Here is a 14,524-nt window from a genome sequence, read left to right on the forward strand (position 1 = left end):
CTGTGGGATCATTTGAAGAGGGCTGTCCATGCTCGGCGACCATCAAACTTAACTGAACTGGAATTATTTTGTAAAGAGGAATGGTCAAAAATACCTTCATCCAGGATCCAGGAACTCATTAAAAGCTACAGGAAGCAACTAGAGGCTGTTATTTTTGCAAAAGGAGGATCTACTAAATATTAATGTCACTTTTCTGGTGAGGTGCCCATACTTATGCACCTGTCAAATTTTGTTTGAATGCAGATTGCACATTTTCTGTTAGTAGAATAAACCTCATTTCAAGGCAGAAACATTACTGTGTCCAACAGTTATTAGATATATGAAACTGAAATAGCTGTTGCAAAAAAAACAATTTTCACAAAACATTAAGCTTAAAATTAATAGGGGTGCCCAAACTTTTTCATATAACTGTATGTTACTATACAAATGCACAGAGCATGGGCAACAAGGAGAATTGGAGCTACTAACACAGGAAGAGAGATATAATGTTATTGGCATCACTCAAACTTTGTGGGACGATACACATGATTGGAATACAAGGCTAGAACGATACAATTTATTTGGATAAAACAGACTTAATAAACGGGGAGGAGGTGTTGCATTGTATGTTAGGAAAGCGTATATCTCCACAGAGATTGAAGCTTCAGAGACTGGGAGTTCAATGGAAACTGTATGGATAAGAATACAGGGAGAGAACGGAAAGGACACCATTGTAGGCATTTTCTACAGGCCACCTCGACATACTGAAGATAGGAATGAACGCTTTATCCATCAAGTTCTAAAAAAATATGATGTATTGATCATGGGAGATTTCAACTATCCAGACATTTGTTGCGGATCGCTCTCAGGCAAAGTAACAAGTCCAGCAAATTCTTATCCTCTCTTGCTGAATACTTTTTCTTCCAAAGGGTAGAGGAGAAATCAAGGAGATCTGCTACCTTGGATCTAATCCTTATAAACAAGGAGAAAATTGTTGAGTAAGTAAGGGTGCCTGGGACCCTAGGAGGCAGGCATCATGCTGGCATAGAATTTTGGATAATTAAATGAAGACCTGTGAAGGCTCAAACTTCAAGGTTGGATTTCAGAAAGGCAGATTTTAAGGGCCTCAGAAAGAGGATAGAAGGGGTCCAATGGCTGGATGCTCTAAAGGCCAAAAATGTCCAGAAAGGATGGGACACTTTGAAAAATTGGATTCTCAAAGCACAATCCTTAAAGGGAACCTGTCATCCCCAAAATCGAAGATGAGTTAAACCCACCGGAATCAGGGGCTTATCTACAGCATTCTGTAATGCTGTAGATAAGCCCCCGATGTATCCTGAAAGATGAGAAAAAGAGGTCAGATTACACTCACCCAGGGGTGGTCCCACTGCGGTTCGGTCCGATGGGCGTCGCGGTCCGGTCCGGGGCCTCCCATCTTCTTACGATGATGTTCTCTTCTTGTATTCACGCTGCGGCTCCGACACAGGTGTACTTTGTCTGCCCTGTTGAGGGTAGGGCAAAGTACTGCAGTGCATGGGGACCAGGAAAGGTCAGAGAGGCCCGGCGCCTGCGCATTGCAGTACTTTGCTCTGCCCTCAACAGGGCAGACAAAGTACGCCTGCGCCGGAGCCACAGCATGAAGACAAGAGGACGTCAGCCTATGAACATGGGAGGCCCCGACCGGACCGCGACGCCCATCAGATCGGACCACCCCCCAGGTGAGTATAATCTAACCTCTTTTTCTCATCTTTCAGGATACATCGGGGGCTTATCTACAGCATTACAGAATGCTGTAGATAAGCCCCTGATGCTGGTGGGCTTAGCTCATCTTCGATTTTGGGGGTGACAGGTTCCCTTTAACAATCCCTAAAAGAGGGAAGTCTTCAAACAGAGGCTGGACAGACATCGGTATGAGATGGTTTAGCGAATCCTGCATCGAGCAGAGGGTTGGACACGATGACCCTGGAGGTCCCTTCCAACTCTACCATTCTATGATTCTATGAAGGCGTGCGGTAAGGTGGGCCAGGTGAATCTATGCCTGCTGTAGGAGCACAACAAACACGCTCATCCACGAGAGCTAGCTTCCTGTCCCAATTTGCAGCGAGCGCTCACACTGAGATCCTCTGACCTTTCACGCTGGGCTACGACTTCCAACTTTGATGAGGCCTTAGAGGATTCTGCACAAGTGCATATGCAGTGACCTTGCGCGCGCAGCGTGAGAAACGACGATCTGAAGATGCGGCGAGGACTCAATGTGTCATGGTGAGGAGCAGAGGGGCCGGAGATAAAACATGAAAGAGAAAGGAGTTTTAAATGCGGACATTATGTCTATGTTGTAGTAAGTTTTCACAACAGAAAGTTCATATCAGATCGAGTGTCCACGTAAACTCCAAATAAGGAAGCCCCCATAACAATGTGCCAATTATAGAAACCCCCATAATAGTGCGACAAATATAGAACCCGCATAACAGTGCAACAAATATAGAAGCCCCTATAACAGTGCAACAAACACAGAAGGCCCATAACAATGCGGCAGATATAGAAGCCCCGATAACAGTGAGACAATATAGAAGCCCCTATAACAATGTGCCAGATATAGAAGCCCCTATAACAGTGTGACAAATATAGAAAAAAACGTGGTGAACAAGAGAGTGAGTAGCAGCAGGCTACGCGTTTCGAACAGTGTGTTCTTTTTCAAAGCTTTGAAAAAGAACACACTGTTCGAAACGCATAGCCTGCTGCTACTCACTCTCTTGTTCACCACGTTTTTTGGACTTTGCATTTTACTCTCAATAAATTGGATTATTTTTGAAAGCTGGATTTTTTTCTTGTTTTGCTCTTGAAATTGCCAAACTTTTGAAGCGTGATCACCGAACAATCAAGCGTTTCATGGCAAATAGCCAACAGGGTCACAAGAAGCGCGTTGGGCAAAAAAGGTGCAAAATAACTGCCCATGAATTGAGGAAAATCAAGCGTGAAGATGCCATTTGCCACCAGTTTTGCCATATTTCAGAGCTGCAACGTTACTGGAGTAACAAAAAGCACAAGGTGTGCGATACTCAGGGACATGGCCAAGGTAAGGAAGGCTGAAAAACGACCACCTCTGAACAAGAAACATAGGATAAAACGTCAAGACTGGGCCAAGAAATATCTTAAGACTGACTTTTCAAAGGCTTTATGGACTGATGAAATGAGAGTGACTCTTGATGGGCCGGATGGATGGGCCAGAGGCTGGAGCAGTAAAGGGCAGAGAGCTCCACTCCGACTCAGACGCCAGCAAGGTGGAGGTGGGGTACTGGTATGGGCTGGTATCATCAAAGATGAACTTGTGGGACCTTTTTGGGTTGAGGATGGAGTGAAGCTCAACTCCCAGACCTACTGCCAGTTTCTGTAAGATAACTTCATCAAGCAGTGGTACAGGAAGAAGTCGGTATCGTTCAATAAAAACATGATTTTCATGCAGGACAATGCTCCATCACATGCCTCCAACTACTCCACAGCGTGGCTGGCCAGTAAAGGTCTCAAAGAAGAACAAATAATGACATGGCCCCCTTGTTCACCTGATCTGAACCCCATAGAGAACTGTGGTCATAAGATGTGAGATCTACAGGGAGGGAAAACAGTCCACCTCTCGGAGCAGTGTCTGGGAGGCTGTGGTGGCTGCTGCACCCAATGTTCATCGTAAACAGATCAAGCAACTGACAGAATCTATGGATGGAGGCTGCCGAGTGTCATCATAAAGAAAGGTGGCTATATTGGGCACTCTTTTTTGGGGTTTTGTTTTTGCATGTCAGAAATGTTTATTTCTAAATTTTGTGCAGTTATATTGGTTTACCTGGTGAAAATAAACAAGTGAGATGGGAATATATTTGGTTTTTATTAAGTTGCCTAATAATTCTGCACAGTAATAGTTACCTGCAAACCAGATATCCTCCTAAGATAGCCAAATCTAAAATAACCCACTCCAACTTCCAAAAATATTAAGCTTTGATATTTATGAGTCTTTTGGGTTGTTTGAGAACTTAGTTGATCAATAATAAAAATAATCCTCTAAAATACAACTTGCCTAATAATTCTGCACGCAGTGTAGAAGCCCCATAACAATGTGCTAGATAAAGAAGCCCCCATAACACTGTGACATATAGAACCCGCATAACAATGCCACATATAGAAGCTCCCATAACAGCGTATCACATATAAAGCCCCAATAATATGCCACATATTGAAGGCCCCATAACAGTGCGATAAATTTAGAAGCCCCCATAGCAATGTGCCTGATATATAAGCCCCATAACAGCGTAACAAATATAGTTCCTCCCATAACAATAGAAATATAGAAGCCCCCATAATATTCCAGATATTGAAGACCCCATAACAGAGCGACAACTATAGAAGCCCCCACAACAATGTGCCAGATAAAGAAGCCCCATAACAGCGCAACAAATATAGAAGCCCCATAACAATGTGCCAGATATAGAATCCCCCATAGCAATGTCTCATATATGGAAGCCCCATAACAGTGACAACTATAGAACCCCATAACACTGTGGCGGACATATTTATCTCCATATAGTTTGCCGCCTAATATGTGGGGGCAGCAGGAGACTTGGACCCCCCACACCTATAAGCACCAGTGCAGCTTAGAGACGACTCATCCCGAAATCTTTTTCCCTATTATGAAACTATCGTGACAAAATGTAAGGTATAAAGAAACATGGAGTTGTTGCCCATAGCAACCAATCAGAATCCAGTTTACATACTAGTCTTAGACAGCTTGAAATTGAAACAAGTGAGCCGATTGGTTGCTACAGGGACTAGCCTCACTTTTCTTCAGCACCATTATGTTCTGTCAGCTGCGCCGCATTTTATACCACTTCCGCTTTACACCAGTTACACTCTCACTACAGAGCATAAACTGCTACAATCGCGTCGAACAATTGCCAATAATAAATATGGCGACGTACGGTGTTCCGCCTTGACCAAAAAGTTGAGACTCTACACATTTTTACGTCACGCCTTCCTCACTCGCGTCTTCGTCCATTCATTGGTTAGCCCGGCTGTCAGTCTCAGTGTGCAGCCTCCCGATTGGCTGAACCGGTGTCCACAGTGTCAGTCGCCCTGCAGCTCCCTGCTATAGGTGAGTGTCAGTCTGCGGGTGCGAGTTACCGGCAGCGGCTCGGGGGTCCGGTCTGTGCTCAGAAGCCCCGGTGGTCACAGCAGGGACGTGATGGCGGCTTCTGTGGTTCCCCGCACTGTTTGTAGCGTGTTATGTGTCGTTGGTGCCTTAATAACCTTTTGTGTTGCGATTTGCACCCTTTATCGCCCATTAGAGCGCATTAACCCTTTCTCCTCAATGTAATTATTATTTTTTCTTGCTCATTTCACAGCTGGGGGTCCACTGAAGACCCCTGAACTCTGCCGTGTAAGTACAGCTGTAAAGCCCAGCACACACACTAGAGGGCGCTGCCACAAGATAAAAAAAATCACATTAATTGCAAAACTTTAAATCATCCCCTTTTCTGAAAATGTCGAGATCTAAAAAGTAAAAAAAAAACCTTATTGGCCAAACTAATAAAATGATCCCATATGTTGTGCTCCAAAACGGGGAGAAATGAAAACCTCAGATTTGTTGTTTTCTGGTCATTTCTCCTCCCAAATCAAATGGACCCAAAAAGCATCAGAAAGTCGTGTGATCCCAAAATGGTGAGAACATCTACGTCTCGTCCCACAAAAAAAAGTGTTGATGTAACTCTACTGACCAAAGTTTAGAAAATAAATGATTGCTCTCATAATGTTAGGACTGAAGACTTTTTGTTTTTCTTTGAAAAAAAAAAAAAAAAGGTTGATGTCACCATAACTGTACTGACCCCTGGAGCAAAGTTACCGAGATCATTGTCACCGCAAAGTCGTAAAGCAAAAAACAATGGAGAAATGGCCGGGGGTTTGTTACATTTTACCTCACTTGGAATTTTTACATTTTATGGCAACTTAAATGGTGTCATTAAAAATTAAATCTCGTCCCCCCCCCAAAAAAAACAAGACCCCTTATGGCTATGTTTAGAGATAAAAAAAAAAGTTATGGCTTTTGGGAGAAGAGGGGAAAAACCTGGCTCGTATGGGTTAAATAGAGGCATTGACATGTAACCATGGAGAGCTGAAATGGTGAGCTGCAAAAGGCAAGACAAATGAAAAATTAAAATATTGAGATGATCAGCGGGTTTTGGAGGGTTTTGTTTTTTTTGGAAAGTGGAGTTTTGTATTTGTGTGTAGCACTCACTTTTTCCACCAGGTAGCACTGTTGATTTTTTTTATGCAGTACTATTTTTGTCCACAAGGTGGCATTGTGGATTTTTTTTTGTATGCAGTACTACAGTACTTTTCTCCACCATGTAGCACTGTTGATCTCTCTATGCAGTACTACTTTTCTCCACAAGGTGGCACTGTTGTTTTGTTTATGCAGTACTACATTTCTCCACCGGGTAGCACTATTGATTTTTTTTTTTTTTTTTGCAGTACTCCTTTTCTCCATCAAATATTGAGATAAGAGGGTTTTCGATGTTTTTTTTTGTTTTTTTTTTGTGGGGGGGTGGGGAGGAAGTGGAATTGTGCATTTCTGTATGCAGCACTCCTTTTCTCCACCATGTAGCACTGTTGATTTCTATATGCAGTATTTGTTTTTTCCACCAGATGGCACTGTTGATTTTTGTATGCAATACTTTCTTCACTAGGCATCAATGTTGATTTTAGTATGCAGTACCATTTTTCTCCACCAGGTGGCAGTGTAGATTTTTGTATGTATGCAGTACTACTTTTCTCCACCAGGTAGCACTGTTTATTTTGTGTGCAGTACTACTTTTCTCCACCAAGTGGCACTGTTGATTTTTGTATGCAGTACTTTCTCCACCTGGTGGCAGTGTAGCTTTTTGTATGCAGTACTACTCTTCTCCACCTGGTGGCACTGTTGATTTTTCATCTGACAGCGCTCATAGAGGGCTGCGGAGTTATCGCCATTAGTTTCTGATTTTTAGGGGCACTTTCCATGTATTTTTTTACGGAGGCAGCTGAAGATAAAAGTTGCATTTGTTAGTTATGTAGAACTCCATTTTTTTTTTCTCCCGGCAATTAAAGGGTTATTCAGACTTGTAAGTTATCCATACAAAAGGGGATCACTTGCTGATCGCTGGGGGTCTTGCCTCCCGGACCCCAATGGTTCATATTTTCTTTCCCATTGTAGGATATTTTTTTGCAAAACAAAATAGCAGATAAACATTGCCCAAAATGGTGATAACATGGCACCTGGCCAGAGGTGGTCGGGGTGGCGCAGCCAATGCATGGTCCTAATGATCTGGGCCCACCACAGGGTGTGCGGCCATCGCTGCCGGCCCGCGGTGGGGAAACAGACGCAGATCCTCTCCTATCCGGTGCTGATGGCACAGGTTTCCCTCCGCGGCACATCCATGCTCGGCGTCACTTTTCCTGTTTGCCCTGTTTGTGCCAAACATTTCTCAGGGGAGTCGAATGCGGCCCAAAGTTTATCGCGTGGAGTAAATGGCCCGTCGGTGACAGGCTCCAGCTGCTGCGCGTTATCGCGTCGCTCCCAGTCCCGCCACGTCGTGCACTGGGGGTCTAACAATCTGCAGCTGTTCCTTCCCCCCAGCAACAAACTGGTTAAAGTCTCCCCTAATATCCCCCGCGTGTCAGGATTTGGCAGCGCTCTCTTTTTTTTGCCTAGGAGGGAGCCCGGTTCTGTGTCCTCCTCCTGCTGAATATTTCATCCCATCTGAGGAAGAATTAATGGAAGGAGACGCTCTCTGCTCTTCATCCATTAGAAGCGGCCCTGGGAGGCATCGGCCCCGTCTCATGTGCCCGCCGAGTGCCAGAGGCAGGGAGGCTGCCCCCGAGGGTGAGTGCAGGCAGAGAGTGAGCACCTCCGCGATCCTCCTCCGGGGGGCGGCGGAAGAGCGTGCGAAAAAGGGGAGACCAGGCCAAGAGCGGGGGCGGTCTGCATCATACACACCCGCCATCCTGCGCTGGCATCTGATCTGAGTTCTGGGAAAGCTGGGTTCTGTGAAATTCTGCAGATTTGCATCCAGAATTCCTTGTTTGTCACCCAGCTTTCCCGAGATCAGATAAGGCAGATTATTGGCAAATTAACCCTTTCTGTAATGTCTGTTTTCTCGTAGACCATGCTCCACATGTACAGAAAGTGCCCGTTGTCGGAGCGGCTGATACGCGCCATTTCCTCCATCCGCTCTCTGCCCGGAGACACCGTAGAGTCCCTCATCCGGAAGGTAAGTGCCTGATAGCTGTAGGCCCCTCCTAGGTGGAAAATGGGGGTCTCTCATCCCCTCCTGGTGGGGAATGCATAGAACACATGATGGTTTTTTTTTTTTCTGAAAAATGAGCACATCTGTCTCCACAAGGGCAAGCGACACAGCCTGAGCCGACGTCCTCATATACGACGCGGTCGTGCTCGGTGTTGCGTGTGAATTCTATCTCTCATAGAAGTGAATGTAGCGAGCCGTCCGTTCGCATCTCTCCATTCATTCTCCGCCTGGGGCGAGTTAGGAGACCCCCATTCTCCCACCTCTCTTGGACATTTATCACACAGCCGCAATCCTTTTCCGGCCGACCACCTATAGAACATGTCCGTGTTCAGGACCCCTTTAACCTTGACTCTGTCTTTTCTCTCTGTCTACAGGGGGCCGACGTCAATGGTCCTCATGACACCCTGATGCCCCTGCACAGCGCCTGCATGGTGTGCGATGGCGACTGCGTGGAGCTGCTTCTGGAGCACGGAGCCAATGTCAGTGGTCTTATTAAAGGGGGATTCCAGTTTTCTGTCTAATCCTAGTTCTGTTTCCATTTTCAAGATTTCTGATTTCTGTCAGTGAATAGAAAACATTTCCTGTGGCTTTCAAACCAATGCAAACCTAATATTTCACAGCTGAAGGTTTGCTACAATTGCATCCAGTGTGTACACTCCTCAGTGAGCTGAACCAGGCGGATACCTGTCATTGGCGCCAACTCATTAGCTCACGGAGGATTATATACCCTGGACACACTGCAGCAGATCCTCAGCTGTGAGAAGTATCCGGTATATCCAGTCCATGACTGCGTTTCTGTGCCCTGCAGGTGAATGCCCTCGATGGCTACCAGCGCACGGCCCTGCACTACGCAGCAGAGAAGGACGAGACCTGCGTGGAGATTCTCCTGGAATACGGCGCCGACCCTAATGCCCCTGATGGGAATCAGGATTCTCCGTTACACTGGGCAGCTTTCAAAAACATGGACGGCTGCGTGCAGGCGTTACTAGAGGGGGGCGCAAAAGCCAATGCCAGAGACTACAACCAGGACACCCCCCTAAGCTGGGCAGTAATGAAGGGCAACCTAGAGAGCGTGCGGCTGCTCCTGGAATACGGGGCCCGGCCCGACACTGCCAACCTCAAGGGTCAGTACCCAGCGGGGCGGCTGGCCATTCTGATGGGTCGAGGCCTGGGTGGCGAGAGGGAGGAGGAATGCCTGGAACTGCTGCACAGGGCTTGCGGTACCCTCAGGTTGCAAAGAGAAGGAGGGATCCCCCCAGAGGCCGCCCGGGACGCCCAGCTGCGCCAACGTCTGCTCACACTGTGCTCCGTTCCCGGCACTTTAAAAGCTTTGGCACGGCGGGCGGTGAGGGGCAGCCTCGGAGATCGCCAGTTATCGGAAGTGGTGATCGAGTTGCCTATTCCTAAATCGATCCAGGACTATGTTCTGCTGCTGCACTGAAGTCCTATCTAAGGACAGGAGAAGACCACCGCACTGCCATCTTGTCCCCCCCGGGTGTTCTCCCAGTGTATCGGGCAGCCGTGACTCCTATACTGGACTCATCTGTAGAGTTTGTGATGCCTCATGGAGAACCTGGATGCAGGATCATCTCCTGTGATGGAAGACGTCACTGGGTCACTGGGGAGGATACCAGTCTCCATAATAATTCCCAGACTTGTTGGGTTTTGGATGATGGGGGGAGGGAATTTCTTGCCACCTGAATTTTTTTCTTTTTATTATTATTTGTAGGAGCCGTAAAAGCAGATTAAAGCCTTGTGATGTCTGCTGAACCTAAAAATTGTTCTCCTTAGTTTTATCATTCGAGAAATCTGATTAGTAAAGCTGGGTCATCTGAGGATTGGCAAAGAGCCACATTATGTCCATCAGTGGTCCCATAGCTGGCCATACACATGAGATGGCTGCCTCTCCCTGCTTTCCATACACATCCCCGCTCATGTAGAGAGAGCAGAAAGCTGCCGAGATGCCTCTTATCTACCATAATGGAGCGGACGTTCAAATTCCATCCTCCCGATCCTTCTCTTCCATCTGCAGAGAGTCGGGGGTCTCCATACACATCAGATGGTCCCACAGAAACTGGCAGGGTCGGACGACTTTTAGCTAATATGAATGGGATCCTTAAAGGGGTTGTCCGGCCTTAGGGTACAAGTCTGCAGACTTGTGACTCGTGGATTCTCCAGTGATGGGCCCTTGACCGCAAGTATATGATTTGCATACATTTGGTCACATGCAGACTAGAAGTGCGCGGTCTCGCTCAATGCAAGTGAGCCAGACATGACTAGTCGTAATGTGGCCGGACATATGCAAATCACATGCTTGTTGTCTCATAACCGCCCGCTACCTGCAGCGGAGAATCTTCACAATGCACTGAGGACTCAAAATGTGCAGATTTGTATCCTAATCCGGACAACCCCTTGAAGGGCAAACAAGGCTGTTTTAGTACATCCCTGCACTGCGCCGCTCCAACCACCTGGATCTGCCGTTTCGCTTGTGCCTTGAGGAGCTGAATGATCGGGGCAAAAAGAAAAAGTGAAAAGGATGCACCGTGCCCCTTCATTCTCCGGATCGGGGCTTCACTAATCATAAAGTGACGGACCATCCTAGCAATATCACTTTGCAAAATTAAAAAAAACCTCTTTTAAATGGTGTAAAAATATATTTTCAAGAGCAGAAATCTCTTAATTTCTCTTGGTAACGATAGCGCAGGTATTGGGTGTCCTGTAGTGGCGCGTCGTCGCAAGAAAAAATGGCCAAATGGCCCCTATAGGGGTAACAAATAAAGATAAAAGTAAACTGGGTAATGAGTATGGAAAGTATCATCGTCTTCTGGCGACACAAAGGTGATGACGGATCGTTACGTGGATCATTATCGGCCCAGTAACCGGCGCTCCGGCCTTCATCATACTCCTCCTCTTGTGCTGAAAAGGTTAAAGGGTTTTTGTAGACAATAGCAGGTTGTCCCTGTGGGCAAAATCCCGACTTCCCCCCTTTTACCACATTACTCCACCCTCTCCATTGACCTTTACAGTGATGCCAGGAGGACGCGCCTGTCACTCGCTCGCTTCCCATTGTTGCCCTGTAAGAAATCCCGTCTTCCAGCTCAGCAGAGGTTAAATGAACCAAGAGTTGGACATATGTAGGGCAGAGTAAGTGCGAACTTCCAAGATGAGACTCTGGTGATTGACTGGCCTCGGAATTAACCCCTCATGGCACACACATTTTGGGAAGAAGTTGGCGGATGTCTAGAACGTGGAGGGTTATCCGGCTTTTCCTTCCGTCGGGAACATTCTCCTGGCTCTATCGTATCGCACGTACAAGAAAAAGCCTCCAGCTGAGCATCGTCCGTTCTCTTGGCATGTAAATAGGTTATACGGATGTTTGACCCAACATGGCAGAAATCTTGGATTTCAGTTTCGGATTTGCAGTGCACAAGAATAAGATCGGACGAGTGACAACCGATGTGATCTAGAAGTAGTCGCCCAGATTTCCTCATTTTCCTTTGTGGCAGTCATGACCGCTGTCATCTTGCTTGAGGAGGTTTTTCTGGGCTGCACAGAACAGAAAATTGCCGAAAGCCGCCAGTGTGCAACATGCAGACTGTCGGGATTCTCTTCTGTTTCCAGCTGACTCTCATCATTGCGGTCTCTCGATAAAACGGTGAGAGAAGCAGGAAAGATTTCTAGTCGGCACGTGACCGAAAATATAGAAATCATACGCTTACAGTCTTCTGACCGCACACTCGAGTTGGAAGTAGAGGAGAATCCTGACAGTGTGTATATTTCACATTGGAAGATTTTGGCATAAAGTGATTGCAGAAATTTATGTCCATAGAGCAAAATAAACTGTGAATTTGTTTTTTTTAAATAATTTCAAGGGCGACTGTTTATCGAGGATGTTCTGACCTTACGGGGAACATGGCGTATAACCAGTCAGGATACACGTGGACATGAGCCGGGGAAGGTGCACTGATCCGCACACACTAATGAGCCTTCATAACGATGGGAAACGATCATGTACAGCAGCTCGCTGCAGTTCACCTGTGACCTACACAGATCACTATCTAGTAGATCAAGCCTGGGGGCCTGGCAGAGAAGAGGCGCCCACCATGGCTCATTAATCTTTTTATTCTCGGACTATCAGGTCTCACTCGGCTGCCCCAGCCCGGCCAGAACCAGTAACCTCGGATCGGGGCCCCGGTTACTGATATCACACTAGCAGATCAGCGGCCGCTGTGTGGTCAGGGAACCGCAGAGCTTGTGACGGGGATAAGCTTTGGCTGCAAATGTTTAAGGCTCTGGATGTAAACCACACGGTGACCTGACGGACCCTCTTATAAGGTAATGGGGGTCATTAGGCTTCGGCGTGATTGATCCAAATTACCTGATTTTTTTTTTTTCTTTTTCTTCCAGGTATTGAATTCACTATTAAAAAAAGAGGAGCCACAGAAGAGCCTGAATGACTAAGTGATGGCTCCAGTGCTAATAAAAATGGCCGCTACAACTTCTATGATGCTTGTAAGTGTGAATGGGCCCCTGTGTGGTGTATAGGAGAGCACTTGACCCTTGTGTGGTGGATAGAAAACACTTGGACAACGTTGCCGTGCTTAAAAGATCGCTTTGGCCCCTTTGTGGTGCATAGAAGAGCCCTTGGGCCCCTTTGTCATCCATACAGGAGCACTTGGGCCCCTGTGTGGTGCTTAGAAGAGCCCTTGGGCCCATTTGTGGTGCTTAGAAGAGCACTTGGGCCCCTGTGTGGTGCTTAGAAGAGCCCTTGGGCCCATTTGTGGTGCTTAGAAGAGCACTTGGGCCCCTTTGTGGTGCTTAGATGAGCACTTGGGCCCCTTTGTGGTGAACACAAGGGCACCTGGGCCCCTTTTTGGTCCATACAGTAGCACTTGAGCCCCTTTTTGGTTAATACATGAGCACTTGGGCCCCTTTTGTGGTGCTTAGAAGAGCACTTGGGCCCCTTTTTGGTGCATACAGTAGCACTTGGGCCCCTTTCTGGTTAATACAAGAGCACTTGGGCCCCTTTGTGGTACTTACTTGATAACTCGGGGCCCCTGTGTTGTGTATACAAGAGCACTTGGGCCCCTTTGATAGTGTCCATTATTCCCCTGCCCTTCAGTCTATACAGAAGCCCCTTCTCATGGCGGTCTGGTCCCTGTGGAGCCGTCTGGATATGTGGTGTGCCGCCAGACCACATCTATAAATAATACCGTGTAGTATTGATCCCTTATCTTTCCAGCAATGACTCCACCACTGTTATCAGTGTAGACAGAGGCAGCCGTTCAGCTCATCCACAGTCTCGTCATGTCTCCGGCATGGAAGATATTACACAGATTGATGGTTTGTCGGACATGAAGTAACACGGGCTCTGATTTATATGGGATGAGATGGGTTTCTGATGAGAAATTTCACTTTTCTTCTGCTCGGACAAAACTGAGAACGTTGCACCTTATTAGCAGCCACTGATTGGCTGCAGCAGTCATGTGACATTGCTTCTGTCCAGAGGCCGGCGGGGGACACAGGAGAGTGCGGTGCTGGATTGGAAGATAAGTATAGATTTTTTTATTTTATTCACCACTTAAGGGCCATTGATAAGGAGTTGTAAAGCGTCCGACCTCTTTAATGTAGGCTGCTGACGTACGGGCTGGTCACACGCTCTGTACTCACCGGTGATGGGCCGGAGTCGCCCACCACACGGCAATGATGGCACTGATGTTGTAGATTAGTCACTGGATTAAATGAATGTTTCTTGGTAATTTTTTCTTATAATGTGGCCGACCGATGCTGAGGGGCCCCTGGAGAGAGGACCCAGTCCTGGATAGCCCTATCCCCTTTCCTATGGGAACCCATGTGAGATCCTCCTCCCCAAAACTAAAGGGATTAAGGGAGGTTTAAAAGGTATAAAAAGGGGGGGGGGGGGAACCAAACAAAAGAAAAAATTAGGACTTGGTTTAATCTTTGCAAGATGGAATTTAAGACTAAAAAGGATAACAAATGAAAAAGAAAATAAAGGTCTAAAAGACTAGAAATTAAAAAAGGACTAAAAATAAAAAAGACTAAAAATGAAAAAGGACTAAATGGAAAGAGGTAATTAAAATAGGACTACAAATAAAGACTAAGAATGAAAAAGGACTAAAAATAAAGACTAGAAATGAAAAAATACTTAAAATAAAGACTAGAAATTAAAAAAGGACTAAAAATAGACTAGGAATGAA

At 46.4% G+C, this 14,524-nt stretch overlaps 1 protein-coding gene across 4 annotated transcripts; it reads left to right on the top strand.

The window, feature by feature from the left end:
• Positions 1-5,004: 5,004 nt before the first annotated feature.
• On the top strand, positions 5,005-10,493 carry ASB8 (ankyrin repeat and SOCS box containing 8). 4 transcript variants are annotated; one of them, XM_077274564.1, is made up of 5 exons: positions 5,039-5,116; positions 5,367-5,401; positions 8,163-8,270; positions 8,681-8,785; positions 9,115-10,493. In XM_077274564.1, exons 3-5 carry the CDS (start codon positions 8,166-8,168, stop codon positions 9,745-9,747), a joined length of 843 nt encoding a protein of 280 aa, XP_077130679.1. In that variant the 5' UTR covers positions 5,039-5,116; positions 5,367-5,401; positions 8,163-8,165; the 3' UTR covers positions 9,748-10,493. The 4 variants fall into 4 exon arrangements, with proteins under 4 accessions (XP_077130682.1, XP_077130679.1, XP_077130681.1 ...); XM_077274566.1 differs by lacking the exon at positions 5,039-5,116 and adding an exon at positions 7,712-7,882 and having other exon boundaries at positions 5,383-5,401; XM_077274567.1 differs by lacking the exon at positions 5,367-5,401 and having other exon boundaries at positions 5,005-5,116.
• Positions 10,494-14,524: the final 4,031 nt, after the last annotated feature.

Source organism: Ranitomeya variabilis, chromosome 7 (genome assembly GCF_051348905.1).
Source record: "Ranitomeya variabilis isolate aRanVar5 chromosome 7, aRanVar5.hap1, whole genome shotgun sequence".
Taxonomy (NCBI): domain Eukaryota; kingdom Metazoa; phylum Chordata; class Amphibia; order Anura; family Dendrobatidae; genus Ranitomeya; species Ranitomeya variabilis.